The sequence below is a fragment of the Silurus meridionalis genome, chromosome 8 (assembly GCF_014805685.1).
Source record: "Silurus meridionalis isolate SWU-2019-XX chromosome 8, ASM1480568v1, whole genome shotgun sequence".
In the NCBI taxonomy this organism is placed as follows: Eukaryota; Metazoa; Chordata; class Actinopteri; order Siluriformes; family Siluridae; genus Silurus; species Silurus meridionalis.
Genome location: NC_060891.1, coordinates 13,304,756 through 13,327,884, shown reverse-complemented (window position 1 = coordinate 13,327,884; position 23,129 = coordinate 13,304,756). Strand labels below are relative to the sequence as shown.

At 36.9% G+C, this 23,129-nt stretch overlaps 1 protein-coding gene across 3 annotated transcripts; it reads right to left on the bottom strand.

The window, feature by feature from the left end:
• Positions 1-3,808: 3,808 nt before the first annotated feature.
• zgc:174356 (uncharacterized protein LOC100137120 homolog) lies at positions 3,809-22,558 on the bottom strand. 3 transcript variants are annotated; one of them, XM_046856688.1, is made up of 7 exons: positions 22,287-22,558; positions 20,996-21,722; positions 19,488-19,585; positions 15,286-15,424; positions 14,120-14,203; positions 12,599-12,734; positions 3,809-6,573 (listed from the first exon to the last, which is right to left on the bottom strand). In XM_046856688.1, the coding sequence occupies exons 1-7, from the start codon at positions 22,401-22,403 to the stop codon at positions 6,522-6,524; spliced, it is 1,353 nt and encodes a 450-aa protein (XP_046712644.1). In that variant the 5' UTR covers positions 22,404-22,558; the 3' UTR covers positions 3,809-6,521. The 3 variants fall into 3 exon arrangements, with proteins under 3 accessions (XP_046712644.1, XP_046712643.1, XP_046712645.1); XM_046856687.1 differs by having other exon boundaries at positions 3,810-6,573; positions 12,599-12,755; XM_046856689.1 differs by lacking the exons at positions 3,809-6,573; positions 12,599-12,734 and adding an exon at positions 12,983-13,149.
• Positions 22,559-23,129: the final 571 nt, after the last annotated feature.

Sequence of the window (23,129 nt, the reverse complement as noted above, 5' to 3'; positions counted from 1 at the left end):
ACACGTATGGCAGCCATTCCATTCCAGTGTCTGTTCCAAATTCCAACACTGATTAAATACTGATTAGGTGATCACCTGAACAAAATCTTGTTTAATAAGGAAAAGTATAATAACCAATGCTGTGATCCCATTTTTAAAAGTTAATGGACATGTGTTTTAAAAGTCACTATATGTTCTTTTTGTTAAAAGTAGAAAAGGACTGTATTCTAAAAAAATCTTTGCTTACAGTGCCTGTTCCACAAAATGCTCTGTAACCTTTTACAGTGATGGCTAGTAATACCTCAAAAGTAAATGAAATCAAAAGAGCCAAAAAAGCTGACATGAAAAGTTTGAGTGAGGAAAAGTTAGGTCAATTCTGGCTTTATTGGCAGAGAGATACCGCAAGCATCAGGTTGCTTCCGTTCTTAAGATTCCAAAGAAAGCAATTCAAAAAAGCAAGGTCAAGCTGCAGACATTGGGGACAACAAATCTACTGACCGGCAGAGGGCAAAAACCAATCCCCACTGACCAGTATGACCGGCAAACTTATTCAAATGTCACTAACAGCTGTAAGAGGACCTCAAACGACTTTAAAAAAAAAAAAAAAAAGCCATCAAAAAAGGTTTAGCTGCTTGATTTTTTGTTTGTATCAGGAGTAGCATAAACCATCCAACAGCAATGTGAGAGAAATGGTGTAGGGGTGATCCTGAATGAGTACAGTAAAAGTGTAGTGGAGGTGTAGAGAGTTTCTGATAAGGTAATTAACCTGAAGCTGGAGGTTTAAGGGGTGATAAATTGCATCAGTGCCTATGCTCCACAAGTGGGTTGTGAGATAGAGGAGAAGGAAAAATTCTGGAGTGAGTTAGATGAAGTGGTATAAGGTGTACCTAGGAAAGAACGATTGGTAATTGGGGCAGACTTTAATGGCAATGTTGATGAAGGGAACAGAGGTGATGAGGAGGTGATGAGGAGGTGATGGGTAGGTATGCCTTAAGGAGAGGAATGTGGAAGGGCAGATGGTGGTAGCTTTTGCTAAAAGGATGGAAATGGCAGTAGTAAATAATTATTTTAAGAAGAAGCAGGAGCATAGGGTGACATATAAGAGTGGATGAAGGTGCACACAGGTGGACTATGTTCTATGAAGGAGATGCAACCTGAAGGAGATTGGAGGTGACAGTGTAGCTAGACAGCATTGGATGGTGGTCTGTAGGATGGCTTTGGAGTTGAAGAAGAAAAGAAGGAGAGTGAGGACTGAAAGAAGAATAAGATGGTGAAAACTGAAGGAGGAACACTGTAGTGTAAAGTTCAGGGAAGAGGTCAGACAGAGGCTCGGTGGTGGTGAAGAGGTGTAGAAAGGTACTTGGAAATAGAAAGGAAGACAAGTGGTGGTGAAAGTGGTGGAATGAGGAAATGCAGGAGAGCATAAGGAGAAAGAGTTCGGCAAAACAGAATTGGGATTGTCAGAGAGATAACAAAAGTAGGCAGGAGTACAAGGAGATGCAGCAGCATCTAAAAAGGGATATGGCGATAGCCAAGGAAAAAGGCATATGAAGAGCTGTATGTGAAGTTGGACACTAAGGAATGAGAAAAGGATTTATACTGATTGGCCAGGCAGAGAGACCGAGCTGTAAAGGATGGAGATGGAAATGTGTTGACTAGTGAGGAGAGAAAGAGGAGAGAGTATTTTGAGCAGCTAATGAATGAAAAAAATGATAGAGAGAGAAGGTTGGATAATGCGGAGATGGTGAAGCAGGAATTGATAGGATTAGTAAGGAGAAAGTGAGAGCAACGATTAAGAGGATGAAGAGTGGAAAGTCAGTAGGACCAGATGACATACCGGTAGAAGCATGGAGATGTTTAAGAGAGATGGCAGTGGAGTTTTTAACAAGACTGTTTAACAAAGTTTTGGAAGGTAAGGGGATGAGAATGGGAAGGAGGAGTGTGCTGGTACTGATTTTTTAAAATAAGGGAGATGTGCAGACCTGCAGTAACTACAGGGGAATATAGTTGATCAGTCACACCATGAAGTTATGGGAAAGAGTAGTGGAAGCCAGGCTGAGAGAAGAGGTGACCATCTGTGAGCAACAGTATGGTTTCATGCTGAGGAAGAGCACCACAGATGCATTATTTGCTTTGAGAATGTTGATGGAGAAGTACAGAGAGGGTCAGAAGGAGTTGCATTGTGTGTTTGTGGATTTAGAAAAAGCGTATGACAAGGTGCAGAGAGAGGAGTTGTGGTCTTGTATGAGGAAAACAGAGTACATTTGTGTGAATGAGAGGGAGGGCAGTGATGTGGTGCAGTTGCAGGGAGAAGAGGTGGTAATTGTGGATGAGTTTAAGTACCTGGAGTCATCAGTGCAAAGTAATGGAGTGTGTTATAGAAGTGAAGAAAAGAGTGCAGGCAGGGTGGAGTGGGTGAAGAAGAGTGGCAGGATTAATTTGTGATAGAAGAGTATCTGCGAGAGTGAAAGGGAAAGTTTATAAGACTGTGGTGAGACCTGCGATGTTGTATAGTTTAGAGACATTTGCATTGAATAAAAGACAGAAGGTGGAACTGGAGGTAGCAGAGCTGAAGATGTTGAGGTTTTCATTGGGAGTGACAAGGATGGACAGAATTAGAAACGAGTTTATTAGAGGGACAGCGCATATAGGAGGTTTTGGGGACAAAGTGAGAGAGGCCCGATTGAGACAGTTTGGACATGTGCAAAGGAGGGACATGAGGTACATCGGTAGGAGAATGCTGAGGATGGAGCCACTAGGACGGAGGAAAAGAGAAAGGCCAAAAAGGAGGTTCATGGATGTGGTGAAGAAGACATAGTTGGTAGTTGGTTTGAAAGAGGCTGTAGAGGACAGTGGGGTATGGAGATTGTATGGAGTAAGGAGTATGGAGTAAGTAATTGCAATTGTAAGTGTCAGATGCATGTAATTAATGAAAGGGGTGTGAAAAATATGCTGACTTACATTTTTCACAGAAACAGTAGTAGTGAGTGTAAAATTGTGTTAAAGATGTTAATACCTCTTTTTCTAGTGTTCTGAAGTGTTCTGGCAGTAAACTCTCTCTCTCTCTCTCTCTCTCTCTCTCTCTCTCTCTCTCTATATATATATATATATATATATATATATATATATATATATATATATATATATATATATATAAAACAGCACACGGAGAACGTGGGATGAACAGCAACAGCGTAGAATGAACAACGGCAGGATCGGGGGGGAATCCGCGGTGCGCTTTGGGAAGAAAAGCGCAGCCGTTGAGAGAGTGCCGGTGGGAAGGCACGTACCGGGATACGCGTGCGCGATAACAACGACCGCCGTGAACCAACATATACCAACAATAACGGACGGTGAGAGTGTGGAAGTTTAAATAGGAGCTGGTGATGATGATAAACGAGCACCATATGTGCACGATTGAAGCCGGGAGCTTCAGAGAAAGCGGCTGAGAAAACACCTGACACGCCGAAGGGGGCGCCGAAGTGGTCGTGGCAGGTGGATTCCTGACAGTTAACAAACATGTACTGTATGTATTTTTATAGCATGCCTTCATCAAACAAATCGCAGCAACGCTGTTGTGTAAAAAACCCCTCCAAAACACGTGCATGCACATTCTCATTTATTAACGCACATCATGTACATAAAGAAATTTCAAACACGTTAATATATTGCCGCCATATTGATTTTCGTTTATCTCGATCATCGGTTATCTCGATGCTTTTTGGCAACCCCCTAGGACATCGACATAACCGGGTTCCACTGTATGTATATATATATATATATATATATATATATATATATATATATATATATATATATATATATATATATATATATAGCAAAAGAATGTGCTAAGTTTGGGTTCTTTTGCTGAACTCTATTTTTATTGGTCAGTTTTGATATATTAAAGCCTCATGCAGCAGAGCAAAGATCCCAATAATCATTCTTCCATGCTGGAGTGTATTGATCATGTTGGTAATAAGGAGAGTCTATGAAAAAATAATGATTTTTCTATGCTAACAAACAGATATTGTTTGGAGGGATTGTATGCAGGGCCATTTGTAGATGCTTATATTTCTCATTATGGGAGATGTCAGCATCATCTGCCCCATGGCACCAAGGGTAGCAGAGCAGTCTCCTGTAACACAAAATGTATTTACAAAATAATTGATGTTTGGGACAAACTTTACTTTTGTTCTATATGACAAAGTTTATGTACTTATTACAGTATAGCAGTAAGCAAAAAATGTATTCCATCTCATTATGGAAAATGACATCATGGGTTTGGCACTATTCTCATTTTTCTTGCCCACAACCTTTGAAGATTACCATTGCCATTCGCAGTTACACCATCTAATCTGGGCTAAGAATGTACTAGCCATGGTCCTTCTGAAATAATTCAGTGATGTCCCCACCCCTACAGACTCAACAACTTCATTTTGAAACCTCTGCTGTTTTGTGTATTAAAATGATAATTTGTGTAAGAACATGGGAATCCCATTTGCCCGTATTCAAAGAATGTTTCCAAACTGTTCCTCTTTTTATATATCTCACCATCTAAACCTTCCCCTTTCTTTTTTGTCCCAAGCTCTTCTGAGTCCCCCTGAGGCCCACACTGTCACACTGATTTTAATACATCAGTGATTGGTGATTGTTAAACTATGAACAAATTGTCTCGGGAGTTTAAATGTATAATTTATTGTTATCTTGATGGCTTTCTGCTTCAAAAGAAATTTAATCCTCTTTTGCCACTGTCATTCTTATGAACTCGGAATTAAGACAATTGTTGTTGCCCCCAGGAAGCTGGCTCAAGGCATGCCTATTGCTTAAATGCTTTGAAAATAAGCACAGTATATAATACTTTCAAACAACAATATCTGGTGCTATATGTTTCACCCACCATCTTACATTTACATTTACATTTGAGTCATTTAGCAGACGCCCTTATCCAGAGTGACGTATAAAAGTGCTTTGAGTATCTAGCGTTGAATAAATCTACACTGGTATGCAAGAATACAAAATTAATATAAATTTAACTCTTGATCATCTTCATGCACCTTTGTCCTCTGCCTCTTAGTTTCTTTAACTAGCCTTTATGACAGCACAAGACAGGTCTGCAAAAATAGTTTATACATATTACTTACTTTGCTATTCTCAATCTGGCATGCCCCCTTTCAGTCTGGAACACACATTAACTTATGGTCTTCTCTACCTTACTGACCACTCGTTTCATTTTGTCACCCATCACACTTATATACTACAATAGTTCTGGGACCTCTAGGCCAACAATCCCTTACATTCCAGTCCTTCCTTTTCTTTTCCATCCCTTTTATCATATTTTCTTGTCCTGCCCAAGCATACCTTTCTCACACCAAGGTTAGCTGGATTGTTCCCTAATTTCTAACCCTGAGGTAACAAATTGCACCTCTTCCCATCCAGGCTCAACACAACCATCTCAGTGTAGTCATTCTACAAAATAATTATTACACATCACTCTGTCTATAGTTTTCAATGGTATCTGCAATGGTTGTTATTATTTGCCTTTTGAGTCTGAACTTGAGTTGTCTATATAAACAGTAAGGGACAGCCCAATCAGTATGTATATCAATCATTGCCTACATTAGTTGCTCTTAACTACACCTCACTTTATCACCTCACTAACCACTAAAGCAGCAATATTGTATACTGGCTTCTTATGTAGACTCCACTTCCTGGACATACTTACTCAATGGTCAAGCATCTACTGATATGTTTTATAATGTTCTCATAATGCCTGATGTTCATAGCAAAAATAACTCACAACCTACCAAGCTAAATTACTTTTTGGGATAGCTTTGCCCAAAATGCCATCTTAATGTTATGATCATGATATAGTCTGAAATATTCCTAATTAATACTCAGATAGATCGGATAAAATCTTGTTCATTTTTACCCAATACTGAAAACGGGTCTATGGATGATACTGACATCATTCAAGGAGGTTTTATCTTCAACATCTCAACATATCTCAACATAATTCATTAAAGCACTGCACAATTTTTTTTTTCATTTGTTAGTATGTATCACAAAGCCAATCTGTTCTAGTGACCTAAAAGAACATGCTGCTCAATTAATAGAGCAGTGACTTTTACTTTGCTTGGCCCAAAATTAAATAAAATCTCCTCAATTGAAGACCAATTTCAGGCCTTGACTCTAGAGGTGAAAGAAATACTGAGGATGTTTTTTTTGCTCTTTGGAATGGCATTTCAGAGAGAACAATTTAAAGATGCAATTTTCACTTACCTCTCCTCTCATTTTTATTTCATTACGGTTGTTATTGTGCTACTTAGCTCTCTACATTTCAACCATAGAGTAATGTTCTAGTATATGATTGTTGAAAGGTGTTTAATACATGCTATGACATGGTGGGAAATTTTTCTTGTGGTTTTAATTTTAGAATAATCCGAAGTGTTACTGTACATAGCCACATTAGCTGTGGCATCAATGGATCTTCAGTGCATTATAAAATAGCAGTCTGTAAAGGATGACAGTGAAAGAGATTCTCAGTCTTGGAGCATCAGACGAGGCTGAGTAGTTGGCATTTCACTTATCCACCTGTAAGAATAGGAAGACAGTCAGATAGGGAAAGTCAGAGGGAAAAGGAGAGAGAGAAAGGTCACTTATTAAGAGAAACAGACATAAGTATATATTGTGGGTAGGAGGAAGAAAAATACTGAGATACATGCAGCAAAATATCAATAATTCACAACATTAATTAATTATTTCATCTTCACTAACCACTTTATTCTCATCAAAGTAGCAGTGGCTCTGCACCCATTCTAAAACTGAACATATAGTTCTGTTATATTTTCCATAACATGTAATTTGCCTGGTCTGTGAAACAGAAACAGAGGCTTGCTTTGAAAATGCATTCTGTATCATTTTAAATCATTTAGTATTGCTTCCCTACCTTATATGACTGTGTACTGTAATGATCTATCACACCACCCAGAGGAAGACTTCTATTTGAATCTGGTTCCATTAAAGTCCTGTCTTTTCGGTGAGTTTTTCCTTGCCACTATTGCCTCTGGGTTGCTCATTAACGATCTAAATCTACATCTGTATTTTTCTAAAGCTTCATTGTGACATTTTCAAAAATGTAATTCTTTACTTTCTATCCTAAGGCTACAATAAAACTAAGCTGTTTGTGGAGGAAAAAAGTTTTATTTTCATTCACCCCTTTTTTTAATATTGTCTGAGAATACCATTAGTTGCTGTAGCTTCAATATTAAAACTTTAAATAATTCACAGATAGGTCAGAGAGCAAGGTAAATAGAAAATGCATTCTGCACATGTTTACCCGGCGCTGTGCTTTGTAGCACAGGCTGCGAGTTTTTGCTAGTAAAACGTACATTCAGTAGTCAAAAACACAGTAATAATTGTATTATTAATATCTTCACTTAAGTAGAAAAAAATTCTGGTTGTTGATCATCAGGGATGAAGGCACCCAAAAAAGATCGCCATGAATAACATGACTAATAATAGTATTTCTATTTTCAAATTTCGCCAATTATTATTTGACTCCAGTTTAAAAAGTTAGACGTGCAGAGACATTAAAGGCATATTAGTTGTATTTATGTGGATATTTATACATCATTAAGAATCATATAAAAAAACAGGTTTCACTGACCACTCATCAAAAGAGAGACACATTAACAATGTAACAATACTATGACATCTTATTAAAACAATGTTGTGATATGTAATTAATTGTCATTTTCAGAGGTTTTAAGTGGGCTCCATTTCTGGAAACTAATTGTTGTTGGCAGATAATATGCAGGCGTGTCACTGCTTTCTGTCTGGGTGCATTGCGGCTTTGTCAGCCAGCGAGGTGGGCCTTCATTTCCACTTTTAATGAGAGACTGCACATGCGAACCATATCAGGCATCACTGCTAATACTCCATTACTGTTGTTCTTCCCCCACAGACACAGCCAAGGCCTAAGTAAGCCTTAATTTCAGAATCATGGAAAGCAGCTCATCCTTAATTGCTGCTCCACAGTAGACTGCACACAGCCACGCAGAAAAAGCGTATGAGAGATGAGACTTCAGCTTTTATCTAATAAAGTATAATGATGGCCGGAGATAGTATCTGTTTTCTTAACTGCTATGACTCTGTTGTGTTGCTTGTGTTCTACTTTTTTGCACAGCAAAACAAAATCCAGAAACAATCCATCAGAAACTTACTAAAATATTTCTTAGTACAAAGTTTTTAATGTTCAAGAAATAATTAGCAATTACTGATTACAGATATGTCCATTTTCAGATTGGATGGGGTGGGCAGTCTAAAAATAAAGCTTTATGCTGTATAAAAATGTTTCTTTTTGTGTTGGACGGTTTAAAATGAAATGATTAATAATATGTTTGTAGTCTTGTATTGTGCCACATCAGTATAGTTTTGCTTCAGCAAAGCTAATTTGATTTGCCTTCAGGCTTCATGGACAGTGTAAAACAAAAAAGTAAATTGCTGTACAGCACAACAAAGCTAGCTACATTAAAGTTAAACATCTGGAAAAATTATTAGTGTAGTTATACTCAGTATGCTGATGTAGACGTCTTCACTGTCTGGACTACTTTTTGTCTTATTATCTAACCTGTACAATGTACAGCTTAAAATATGCATGCCTATATGTTGCAGACTGGGAGTGTAATCACTCATGATGCAAAAAGAACAAATTCTATTCCAATCAACGCTGCCTCCACGGTTGCGTAAATTGATTCTGCTAATGTGCATTCTACCTTTAAAATACTGCACACGTCTTATGCCAATTTAGAAAAAAATGGGTAAATTAAACAACAGTTTGCATGACAAATTGAATTTTGAGACACTAGAACAGATACTTAAGATTCAGATAATGTGAAAAGTGTGAATTGCTGGGCTGTGATTTTCTGCATTGCACTCAGGCACTACATGTGCACCTTTCAGTGAACAAGCTGTCACTCATAATTATGATGCACCCATAGAAACCTGTTTCGTGATGCCATCCATCCAAGTGCTGTACTTCCCTCCAGGCTAAAACCAATATCTTGCTCTTTCAGTGGGAATGAGAAATAAATAAACAATTAAACAAAAGAAAAAATATTGACCACCTGCCATGTGTCATTTTTTCTTTTTTGTTTCTTTTTTTTTCAGTTTTTTGCCCCTGCAGTGGATTTAGTGTGTACATAGTGGACTGAATCAATCTAGTGTCTGCATCAATGCGAGAAGTTCAGAAAATCTCCACTAGTTTGCATTTGTGGCTCCTGACTGCCCTCTTGTATGTAACCCAATCCTTCATTTATTAAGAGCCATTTAATTCCTTGCTGCTCTTACAAGGTGTACTATTGCTAAGCACAGTAAATAAAGGACATTCACTTATTGAATTGAGCATTCTGTTACAGACCGTTCTAACCGTCTCTTAGCTTGTACCAGTGTAGTCATCTATGGAAAGCAAATTCAAAGTGTTGCTGTAAAGCCTTTCCAACAGAGTACAGATGCTTTGATATCAACCTAATTTTACAGCAAATAAATGTAATTGTTTTTTTTTTGTCTTTCTGCTCCCACAGACAACACCAGTAGCAAATTCATTCCTGTTTAAATGAAACAGGAAAATAATCGCATAACAAACTAAAACCAGATGGTGTGGACTGCCAATAATTACTCTTATGCAGAGCTGTGGCTCATTTGTGAATACAGTTGCATACAATATAATTGCGTATAACAAAAAAAATACATGAGGATGAAAGAAAAACACAAGCACGCAGCCTTCAATCTACATGCTTGTAAGCAGAAAGTAAAGGTAATTGTCAAGGATAATGAGTGTGATGCTTTGATGTAGGGATTAAGTCTGGATTTTAAGTGTGTATTCTCCTGTGGCAGTGTAAACTCTGCCGTGTTTCACACCACTGAGGTGCTCTACCCTTTATTCACTCCTACTGACTTGGCCATCATTACTTCTCTCATTATCGCTCATGGTTCATCAATATTCTACAGGGTCAGCCTTAGGGTGACCCACACACCTTTTCTGGCACAGATGCATACAAATATATGTACATGTGCATGCACAACATGACTGAGAAAAAGATCTTGTTATATCCATTGGCAGAGTGTCTAAATGTTCTTGAAATGATGTCTTCTAATAGCATTTTTCATTATTCTCAGGAGGGGCTGTTTAATATTCCAAAACACATGCTCACATTACTGAACTACAAATTATATATACTCCAGAAGACTGAATTCAGTGGAACAATTGACAAGGCTCGGATTAGACATTTCTGCCATTCTAAGAAAATATATTGATCTCTTACTACTGAAATTGAAGCATTTATGAGCAAATGTGTTAAAATCACACTGTTCGAATTTAAGCATTGATTTTAAAAAAATTGACATTTCATTATTTTAATTAAGGCAGCTAAATTAATATGACACTTGAACATACTTCCACCAACACGGGTAATTTTAACAAGCATTATCACTTAATTGCTACACTCAACTTCACACAAGCGCTTCAAACACTTCGGGAATGTAAATTGTAAAAATAGAGCAGTCTGCTTTACCAAAATTTATGCAATATTTCTTAGACACTAAATCTGGCTGATTGAACACCTATTATTCTCCAGGGTTTATTACAGGTTATGTAAGGCTAGCACTTACTTTAGTTCCTGTAATAGCAGCATGAAAAGCTGAAGATTCCACAGAATCTAAACTGGGAGGCTGGAGCATTCCCAGATCCAAGGAGAAGTCCATTAGTGGTGTAATTTTACTGTAGGCAGGGTATGATAACCATTCCACACTTCAATAACCACTGCACAGAGTCTTTATTGTGCTAGTGATTTACTTAATACCTCCATTACAAAAGACAATTGCTTAATTATAAAGACTGTCTACAGAACATTAAATGTGCATCGAAATCAATTTAAGGTCTGGTAATAGGGAACAGTTCATTGTCATCCTGACACATACTGTATGCTAGTAAAGTTCCAACAGTCAAAGCTTTGCTCATAACTAAGTAAATATTAGCACATCGAATAATAGCGTGGAGAGAACTAACATTTCCAATTCATTTTTTTAGTGCAAGAACTGAGTGCTGGTGATTGTCTGGCTTGAAACAATGAAATTCTATTTTCTATCTAATTACAGTTAAAGTACTTGTGCCACATCAGTTCAGCATCAAACACAGATGGAGATGCTTCCTAAACGGAAAGTCACCCAGCTCATGATTTATTGAGATCAGAGTAAAAGTACTACTGTAGGTTCAGTTATGCATCAATAGATCTCTGTACAATAGTAAGTGACAAGATGTACTGATCTAATAGATAGATCCTATAATGAAAAGTATTAATATTGTGAATTTATATAATCAATATGATGCTAATTGTCATCATAATGTAGCCTTGTATGTATTTTTCTTAAAGTAACATTAGACCTTATTGGTTACTAATGTGGATTTGATTTAAGCGGGAATATGCCACATAAGTAATTATTATTTAGGTTATTAAAAATTTTTAAATCCTATAAAAACACAAGCAGGCCTTCGAGAAATTGTAAATAAACAAAGAAAAAGAACACACAATGTCATTCACTTATAGTCTAAACACAATGACGTAAACTATATTCCGTTTGGTTTAATAAGTCCTATTAACCTTTAAAATATTACTATTTTTAAATACACCTTTAAAAAACATTATTTCACTTAATCCCTGATAGAGTGGGTCCAGCTTTTTTTAACCACATGTTTTTATCATTGTCAACTGGGTGTTGTTTAAAAGGCTGATAACTGAAGGTATATACAAGAGAAAGATCAATACCTAATTCCCCCTTGTCTTCATTACGCTGCTCAGGAATGAGTAACATAACTATGCCTCACATTTAACAGTAGCTGAATGCCATGGCCATATCACGCTGTTTATTATCACCTCCATTTGATGTGACCACAATAATGGCTCACGCAGATGAATTATGTATGAAAATGGGCCTGTGTTTCATGCTAAGAAAGATAAATATTATCTGCATGTAGTAAAAATATGAAAATATGTCACCATCAGTGTATTAGAATGGCACAAGATATGAAAGTGCTAAAGACACATGAGGTAAACAGGCTAAAAACCTTGCCTCCAAAGATATTACGGGCTATTAAGACAAAATGAGGCTCATGTGCAGCCCACATTTGAGGAAAATGAAATGAGCACATAGAATTGTGCATTGGTGCAATTACAGCACATTAGGAGATAATTATATATACACTTTATGAATATTACACTGAGGCCATACAAGGGTATTAAAAGAAAATTTGAGAGTGTTTTAAAGATATCTCAGGGTGTCGCTTTTAAACTTTTCCATTTGAAAACTATATAAGTCTGGTTAAAGCTCGGCTAAAAGTGGTTAGTGATCTAGCGCAATTATTCCTAATGTTCACAGAGTGGCCACATTTATATGCGATAATTACAGTTTTGCCTCATTTGACAAGGGTTACCAGGGCTGCTGTGCATGTCAACAAACATTAAAAGCTTGTTTATGAGTTAGTATGGCACCACCGCCACTGATGCATCTTAATATACCAAGCATAATTTTTACTGTCTGTATCACTCATAATGGCACTTACTGCATAAGGATGAGGACAATGATGGAAAAAGTAGCCATGATGATGAAGGGCATGCCAGGGAATGTAGGCAGGGTTAGAGGGTACAGGCCGTTGAATATGATGGCAGAAATGAGGATGCAAGTGGCCTCCACTGAAGCTGAGAAGGAAAACATGGCACCTGTCAAGACAAGGGCTACATAATTTAAAGGTATTGTTGGTAAGCTTTGTAAGATGTTCAGTCATGTGATATGCATTGCTTCAGTTTTGTTATCTAAATCCTATTTCTTTTATCCACAGTATGCTGGTTGTTGTAGTTGAATAACAGTTATGCTCACTGAAATCGATACAATAGTGTTTGGAGGGACATCTAAGCACTGGTTTGATCCACATTGATAAAACATTTACCCAGGCTGTAGTCAACTCTGGGGCAGTTCTGATTAACTGGAGCAGAATGAGCCGGTGTGCATGGTGAATGAGAGCAACATTTAAGTGCCTCTAGCAGGGAATCCGTATTGATTTTGAGCTGGAAAGTGCCTCTGAATGCTAAATCTGAAGTGTTGTTGATATGCAACCTGAGAGACAGAAGACATAGAAGTACTACCCAAATGAAGAGAAGCTAGGGGTAAGCATGTGTACACAAAAGCTAGATAATCCTCACATTGATCCAAGATAATGATAACACGGTATAAGTAGTTTGTGGCAAAGATATTATCGCAAGAAATGTTATTATTTTAAATTCAAAAAGTGAAGTGCTTCGAAAAACATGGACCTATCTCCATTCCCAATGTTTGAGCAAAGGCTCACACATGGGTTATGGTGACAGTCAGTTTATTTAAATCTGTTTATTGCTTTTAAAGCCATTAATTAAACCAAAATAAAAGAGGCAGGGGTTAAATGTCTCGATTTTTATATCAAGAAGAAATGAAAATCGCATAGTTTAAAATCTGCTTATGTGAGATGTGCCCATTCGAGCATATCATATTGGCTGGTGTCAGTTCCTAGCATTCCTAAACCAGATTAAAATTCTCTAGCCACAGAAGCTATTGGTAATTAATTTTAAGTTCATTAATTTTGACTGACATCCAAATGCCAGGAGCTGGTGCGTGGTCCCTTGAAAATAAATTCCTCTTTCGTTTACTGTCAATTATTTACAATATCTAATACAAACAATACCACTCTGCATCCTATATTCTGTAAAACATTGACTCTGAGGACTGACGGAATTAAAATGCACATTTTAATTATATATAAAAAAAAAATCCACAATAATAAAAATGGCTTTCAGTCATCATTCAGTCAGCTTTGCCTCTCATTAAAGAGCCATGAGTGGAAAATGGTTATTAATATATTCAGCTAAGTACATCACACACCAAGCAAACTACAGATTAACAATGTAGACATGAATCATCTAATCATCTACTGATGATAGTGGTGGTAACGTTACTTTTGAATATGAAGACTCAAAGGAGCAGGCTTAAGACTTGCTTTCCCTAGCTATACTAAGCTATGGGGGAGGTACAGTATGTTGCCTTGAGAGCTTACCTTGTTCATCAGGACCCACAATGGCAGAGGACAGGGATCGAATAACTGCTTGTGTGATCCCACCAGGCATGCCCACTACAGCCACTAAAGAGATAAAAAAACCACAAGATTCTTGGCAGAAATAAACTTCATGTTTGCATACTACATCTTCAGCTATGTCTGTAGCTACCTACAGTAAGTGCTGCTGCAAGCTGAATGTATCATATAACTTAAGGTGCAAATTGGTTTGAATTAGCATGTTTAAAAATTCATGAAAGTACGTCATTCTATATCCAATTTTAACTTAAATGTTTCTGCAAAACTGTTCAAGTATGCATCGGTAGCAGTTCCTTTAAATGACATGAGAATGATCACTTAAAGTCATGAGTATTTGGGAAAAGGCATACTTGATTTTATCCTGCTACACACACTTACACACACACACATGCTTTTGCATTAAAATCGAGGTAGTGACTTCTACATAATGCCACTGTGTCACTCATTATCTCAGGCAAGAGAATAGTGCAGAATGCAGATTCCTCTTTCAGGTGCTGATTATTCACCAGAGCCACAACTCATCTCGCTGTCAAAGTACTCCAGTTCTCAGGGTCGATTAGAATAACAGCCTGCATAACGATTTATGTAATTAAAGATATCAATATTGATCAGTCTCTCTTTCATCTCACTGGCTATCTGTAATGGCAGCGTTTCTCAGAGGTGCTCACAGTCCAAAGAAAACCTTTAGACAGAAGTCTAAATTTAGACTACAAATCATGTCCAATGGGATATTTTAGTAAATTGGCTGGTTTGCCAATCATTTTAAGGTGGCGGTTTTAGTTAGAAAGAAGGTTTAGAAAATTGTGCTATTAAAGCAGGAGACTGGTCCATTTCTATTTTTAACATTTAACTAAGCATAATTGAATAGGTTTTTAATCACAAAAGCTGCTAATAGAGTGTAAAAATAGAGCCATTTCATACAGTTACATAAGATACACATTGCATTCAATAATACACTTGACTTCTTAAGTGCTCATGTCATATGACTCTTTTATGACATGCTGGCTGCACATAGACTTTGACACATTTTGTTTTTTTGATACAGTAGATTCTTGAAAATACTGTGTACCTTCAAGCAATGTGTTATAAGTGTATATGTGAGGAAAGAAATAGAGGTAATTGTCACCTACCCAAACAAACCATCCATGTGTTGGTGGAAAAAGCCAGCAGGACATATGAGGCAGCTCTAAACACAGCACTGAGTTTAGCCAGTGTCATCTCCTTAAGACAACGCATCAGCAAAGGAAACAGGCCCAAGAGAGCAGCACCCTGATAGAAAACATAGGTGCATTATTCAAATTAATCTCTATGCGATTTATGATGGTAGATCTTTATAGACAGATGGGGGAAAAAATTTAGACACATTTAGCCGGTTCCCTATGGTATCATCCAGAATTAGTTCAAATTAATTAAATGGTCAGAAATTTCAGAAGAAATATGTCCCCTTCATTTAAAATAAACAAGACCAGAAGTAAAGATTTAATATGCATTTTAGAGCATCTGAAAAGCAACAAATTATTATGCATCCACATTTAATGAAGCCTAGGGATACCTTTTAAGAGTGCAATTTTGTTTAGATCTAAATGGCCTTTGTTTGGCCATTCATTAACAAGAATGCTATAAATATTTAGATTCATTATGGTTCACACATGAGTTAATTAACCTTCACAGAGTGCATTAAAATTTGATGGAAAATTTTTGAAATAATCAAGATTATTAATGTTTTATCAGCATGTTAGAGTACAGCATATTTATAAGCAATTGCTTGTGATTGGGTGTAATATACACAGTAAGTGGATGCCATTGTCAAGGACAATGTCAGCACTATGATCCTTTTCAGAAGATAGTTTCCAGTTATGGCCCAGTCCCCAGCTAGTACATGATTGTTGTCAATAGACTTCATTGTTTTCTTTTTAAAAGCAAAAAGAATGAAAAAACATTTCACTCTGTAAAGTGAAAGCGATGTCACTTATAATAAAGACAGTACTCATAATGCATCATGTAAATGTATATAGCGTAAACACTACCTGGTATGAGACTGTAAAGAATCTCGTAAGTAATCATTATTACATATTCATGCATGCACCTATAACTAAGCATGAACTCTAAACAAATATGCATGTAATGTAATGCATCAATTGTAATGCATTACATATTTATACTTTCAGATACCTGCAAATTCACTCATAACATTTTAATGCATTATGAATAAGGTATTCATAGGAACTGCAGCTTTTTTCTTTTTTTTTTAAGACAAACTCACTGTTGTCTATTACTCTTTGTTGGATTTTATATTTCTCTTTGTATCCATAAATATAGGTTAATTTGATTCCTACAGACATTTATTAACTGTACGAGCAACAAAACCCTGAACTCAAACTTGGCATCTTTTAGGCATTTGCTTCACATCCTAAAAATGAATGTTTGTGTAAGTCAAGACTTTTATGATTTAATACAGCACCTGTTTGTGTTTACACTTGAAGCAAAATTATTACAAAGGCTCTTCCTTTTCTTCCTGCAAGATATCTCCTCTTTATTTGGTGGTTGGTTAATCCTCCTTCAAAGTGTTTGTGTATTTACCAGAATATTTCCAGCAGCCATCTCCTCCTGGCATACAGCATTATAGTATTTCTTGGAATCAGTCTACCTGTCTTACAAAAGGCAGCTGAGCAACTGCCCCCATGTGGCATTATGAACCCCTTGAGTCAACATGCTGTAAATGGAGGGGTATCATCTTCCTGGTCAGAAAGCATTGTTCCTTAATGAGCAAATTTTTTTAAGTGTCACTCCAAGACATGACACCGATCTGTTCACAGTGAGGAAATCAGTGTGCACGGTTCCCATCACAGTGTAAGTCCCCTACAGCTTCCTGTCACTGGTTAAAGACAAACAGAAGCAGCTCTTTGATTTAGTAGATAAAAAAAGACCCGGGTTTATTTCTGGAAGATGAGGAAATCAATAATAGTTTTAAAACCATATAGATTTTTTTGTTGAATTGTAGACGTGTTCTAATGTTGGAATAAAGAATACGGACTACACCACCTTTTTTCTTTGAGTGATATAAACAAAAAACTTGTTACTTTGAATTATACATAATTTATGATATTAATAGTATATGCACAAAAAGGCTTTATGAAATATTCTATATGCTTGTTGATACACTTGTGTTATAATTATGCTATATAACGCATTAATACAAGTTCATTCTAATGGCACTCATTTTATTAACATGCAGTTAATTTAGTGCACATTCGTTTCTTCACTTCTTTAACACACTCTTCATTACTTTGCACTGACCCCAGGTACCTGAACTCATCCACCTTCTCCCTGCAACCGCACACCTCCACTGCCCTCCCTTTCATTCACGAACATGTACTCTGTCTTACTCCTACTGACTTTCATTCCCCTTCTCTCCAGCACGTACCTCCACCTCTCCAGGCTCTTCTCAGCCTGCTCCCTAGTTCCACCACAAATAACAATATCATCCGCAAACATCATAGTCCATGGAGCCTCCTGTCTGACCTCGTCCATCAACCTATCCATCACCACTGCAAACAAGAAAGGGCTCAGAGCCGATCCTTGATGTGGTCCAACCTTCACCTTAAACCAGTCTGTCGTTTCTACTGCACACTTTACTGCTGTCACACTGTCCTCATACATGTCCTGCACCACTCTCCCATACTTCTCTGACACACCTGACTTCCTCATACAATACCACAACTCCTCTCTCGGCACCCTGTCGTATGCTTTCTTTAAATCCTTCTGAACTTCTCCATTAACATTTTCAAAGCAAATAAGACGTCTGTGGTGTTTTTCTTTGGAATGAAACAATACTGTTGCTCACAGATGGTCACTTTTTCTCTCAACCTGGCTTCCACTAATCTTTCCCATAACTACATGGTGTGAGTGATCAACTTTATTCCCCTGTAGTTACTGCAGGTCTGCACATCTCCCTTGTTCTTAAAGATCAGTACCAGCACACACCTTCTCCATTCCTCAGGCATCCTCTCAACTTCCAAAATCCTGTTAAACAATCTTGTTAAAAACTCCACTGCCATCTCTCCTAAACATCTCCATGCTTCTACCATTTGTCGTCTGGTCCAACCGACTTTCCACTCTGTTTTATCTCGATCATCGGTTATCTCGATGCTTTTTGGCAACCCCCTAGGACATCGACATAACCGGGTTCCACTGTATATATATTAACAAACATGTATGTACATTTTTATAGCATGCCTTCATCAAACAAATTGCGGCAACGCTGTTGTGTAAAAAAACCCTCCAAAAACGCGTGCATGCACATTCTCATTTATTAACGCACTTCATGTACATAAAGAAATTTCAAGCACGTTAATATATTGCCGCCATATTGATTTTCGTTTATCTCGATCATCGGTTATCTCGATGCTTTTTGGCGACCCCCTAGGACATAGACATAACCGGGTTCCACTGTATTATATATACGTGTATATATATTAAAAAACTCCTCCGAACATTTTTTAATCACTAAACATTTGTTTTACTGATGCACCAAGTCCCAAATCAAGCCCTAAAATCCACCAAAAAAGCAAATCTTCTGTTTGGTGTCCTCATGATTTACATAATTCAAAGCACCATATTTACTTTAAATCATTTAAAAGAATATTTTGTCTTCATGCTCTATATTGAGTTTGGTTTCACTAATAATAAACATAGATTTGCATAAAGCATCCAAATTTTCCATGGCCATGTTGATCAGAGTATTAAAAACTTAAAAAGTATTAATTTAAGGTACATTTAGAACAGATAAAAATGTGTGACTGAGTTCCGATTAACCACGAGTTAACTCATGACAATCATGCGATTAATCGCGCTTAAAAATTTTAATCATTTAACAGCCCTAATAATTTAGAATGGCCAGATAATATATGCAGTTTTTATTTTCATTTTTCTAAGATACAATTGATTTTTAGAGCCAGGGTAGCTGTATAGTGGGACAAAAATCTTGAACTAAATCGCAATTATATTCTGCAGCCCCTTAAATATTCAACACCACCTCCATCCAGTTTGTATCTCCAAAGTGAAGACAGAAATACATTGTTCCCATTTACAAATTGCATGGCAAATTGAATTAAGGCCACTGTTCCCCAAATACCCTTTGCTAATTTGTCCAGAGTTTTGAAAAGCAAAGAAAGATAGAGTGGAAGAGAAATTTATTTTGGCATATGCATGGCTGCCTAAAGCCATGGTGTATACCACTACTGCCATTTTGAAGATATGTCTTGATCTGGTTAGAAAATAAGACATGACTCATCTGAAAAAGCATGATTTTTGTGGAAACAAAACCACTTACCAACAAGAACATTCTGGCAGAGTTAAACACTCCAAACGTTGCAGTTGTGAACTCTCTGGGCTCATACATCAAATAGAGCAGTAAGACAGAATTATCCCCTGGAGAGACATAAGCACATAAAGGCACATATCGTTACCTCTCTCGCTCCTCTCTCCTTCTTTCTCTCTTTCCCCCTCTCCCCTCAAGTGTACAGACGCCCAGAGAGAGCATTTATAACCCTCCTTGAAGAGCTTAGACATATTATCAACACAAACAGGCAGCTCAGCCAATGCATTCACATTAGCCTGACTGATAAATCACCAGAGACTTAATGAAAGGAAATTAGGTTGGTTAATTACATATGGCACATATATGTACAGTTAAGCTTTTGACAATAAACACATTTTAAATGATTTCCTAATCATAAATGTTTTTATTGTAATTTTTTTTTCTGCTAGTAAACTGTTTCTGTTTAAAATCTCAGCAATCCTTGGACTTCATATTCTATCTAAACACCACTTTGGTAGATATACTTTTTAAAATTTATTTCAGTTTTTTTTAAATGACTAGCACAGAACCATAGAACATTCTCCAGTACATGCTACAGTACAAAATCTTTGGAAAATATGTGGAATGTTTCTTGTTCACTTCACCTGAAGGCAAATTTGGTAGTTGAATAATATAACTATTTTCACAATGATGTGTAAAATGATGTGCTTCAAGCACCAGTCCATTTGTACATCACACTTCTTAGTGGATTAGTTTTTAGTTTATAAATCATCTAAAGATAATATTATATTATATTATAAATCATATAAAGATCAGGATTTCACATGCAGAATATTATTGGGATGATGTTCAAGTCACTTTAGTGTTTTTCACTGAATATCAATATCACACAATTCCAACATACATTGCCCTCTGGAATTATTATCACCCTTTTTACATATGAGCTTAAATGGTTGTATGAAATAAATGTTACCCAAGTTTAGCAAAAAATTCTTAATCTTATATTTGTTCAAACAACATACAACATATACATTTGCACTTAAACTATACCAATATTGTGTATTATGTTCAAATTTTGTTTGACTGTAATTAAAAACTTTATAAATTCTGCCAACCTCCACATTTCAGCCCTGGACACAAATATAGCTTTTAACAACATATTTGCAAAACAAACAAATGGTTCCTTAAATGCAAAGTAATGTTTTGCAATGATCATCTCAATCTAGGACCAGTTGTAAACCTTGATTGAATTAAAGGTCTATAAAAACAAGTCTCCACACTTTTGGAACATTACAAGAAGAGACAATGTGATGATATTCTCTCTAGAAAATTGTGAGAATAATAAAAAAAATAAAATAAAATAAAATAAAACGTTAATTATTCTATACACGTACATACTCCCCTTTTTGAACTTAATCATTTTCATAGAGAGTGTCAATAATTCTGGACAGCAATGTATGTTTGCATATACAACTTATCTTGCCTTGTTTTGTTAAACCAAAATTTGATGTAGTACTTACCAACAGCTACCATGTTATTAAGGAAAGTGCACAAAATGAGAAGGTGCAGTTTCAGTCTATCCTGACCTGGCCTTCTCTTCAACACTGCCCTAAAGGACAGCCTGGCATACTTCAGAATAGACGCTCCAGACTCCTGCCCTCCATTTTCAGTTGAAAATAAGTTTAAAGTGCTGTAGCTTGGCTTGGGGTCTTCTAGCCACAGAAGAATATAAAGAATAGCAAAAACATGGCAGGCCATGTAGGCTCCAAAAGCTGCCACCAAGCCAAATTCCTGTTCCAGGAAGCCACCAAGGAGAAAGCCCACCATGCCCCCTACAAAGACCATAGACTCGGCTATGGCCATGCGCAGAGTGCGGCTGGAGCTAGATTCCACAGTAATGTCAGCCACATAGCTAAAAGAGCTGAGAAAGATGGAAACATGGCCACCTGTTAGGCCAATAAAGGCAGCTCCGAGCAAACACCAGTACACACTCAGGCTCTGCACCAGTACCACAGCCAGCAGAACTCCACCACTCAGCAGTGAGAGTATAAAAGGCAGCATCATCACTGACCTGCGGCCAGCACGGTCAGACCAGGAGCCCAACATCATGGCCGGGAGGATAGATATTAAACTAGTCATGGCTGTGTAGAGCAGCAGCATGTAAGAGGACCGTGACTCAACTTCTTTATTCTGTCTGTGCCCAGAGTCAGCGCATATGGATGGGTCCTCATATAGTTCTTGGCACACCTAAAGATATTGGGAAAAAAAAGCACACTCTCAAAAAAAACCTAGCAGAGTTAGTATTCATTTTGCAAATTAGTCACTCCACTATAGTTGGATATTCAAATCTTTTTGCTCTTTCATTAGTCATTTACTAGTCTTGCTAAAACATAATGTTCCTTTCCTGTACCTTTATAGAGCTCCATGAATATATGGTGTATATATATTTATTTTCAGCAATATGTAAAGCAAAACATCTCTGTTTTTTCACTGTAATTGAAAAGAGAACACAAACAATTCTTGAGTCTTCTTGTTCTGCTCCGGGATCCCTTTTCGAGTCATGATCATTTCAGTTTGATTAATGTTTGCTGTTGTTCTGGGTTTTGAGTGCAAAACAACACTGTGCCCCCCTCATGTGTGCACTGACCTGCATGCAAACCTCTCATACAGCACTTTGCTAACCTGTTTTTCTTTATTTGTTCTATAATTTTTTCAGGTGACAACAAAACATGTTTCTAGATTTAACTTTCATTTATTTTTCTCTTCCCCCCCTTCTTTGTCTGTATCTGTTGCAGGACACAGATAACCTACCTTGTCCATGACCAGGTGTTGATATGCTGGTAGCATGATGAAGGTGCTGGTCATGAAAAAGAATATAATCGGCTCCACTGTAACAATTCTCTTCAGCTTTTCCAGACATTGTGGCATATTCTCAGACGTTATTCTCTGGCAGTTTCACAGTTAAATGATATGCACACAAAGAAGGATATGTGCTATATAAGGTCACACAAAGAGTGACTGCATTTCTTTGTAGGTCTCAATTTCTAAAATGAAACAACAGTCTAATAAGGAAAGGTACTCTGTTTGGGTTAGGTCACATGCCTGTCAGCTGGAAAAACCAGGAAGTGCCTTAGTCATGACCTGCTCTTATCAGGAAACTGCTGGTTATCTTCATTGGCTGGGTTTTATCGTTACTGATTCACTCCAGAATATCCCAGCATACATAGATTAACAGAGTTTTATCAAATGTTGCCAACATTTTTTTAATACAACCAGTTTCCTTTTATATTAGATTCATAAATAGCTAAAATAAAAGCTAAAACATTATTATATACTGCAAAAATTATGTGTAGATGTTACAGAATTTAAGTGAGCTATGAGTATGTTTTAAAAAATATATTTAAATTTCAATCTTTATAATCTGGACATTGTAAAATGCAATGTTGGACCAATCCATCATAAATAGCATTTTTATTTTGTGCATAGATTCATATGTTCATGTAGACTGTTCTCAAAAATTTAGATAACAGCTTTAAAATAGGTTTAAAATCGAGACAAGGACAGTTATTTGTGTTCTGGAAAAATAAATTCCCCTCAATATTGGTCTCCGCTAAATTCCTAAACCATAATTCCCATTATTTCTTTGAACAACAA

Bases quoted from the DNA above. Each gene is read 5' to 3' on its own strand.
- zgc:174356 (XM_046856687.1), bottom strand. From the start codon at position 22,403: ATGCCACAATGTCTGGAAAAGCTGAAGAGAATTGTTACAGTGGAGCCG. The intron at 21,723-22,286 runs GTAGGTTATCTG...CAATATCTTTAG, and splicing joins AACACCTGGTCATGGACAAG to GTGTGCCAAGAACTATATGA. The intron at 14,204-15,285 runs GTAGGTGACAAT...TTATCTCTTTAG, and splicing joins CACATGGATGGTTTGTTTGG to TGGCTGTAGTGGGCATGCCT.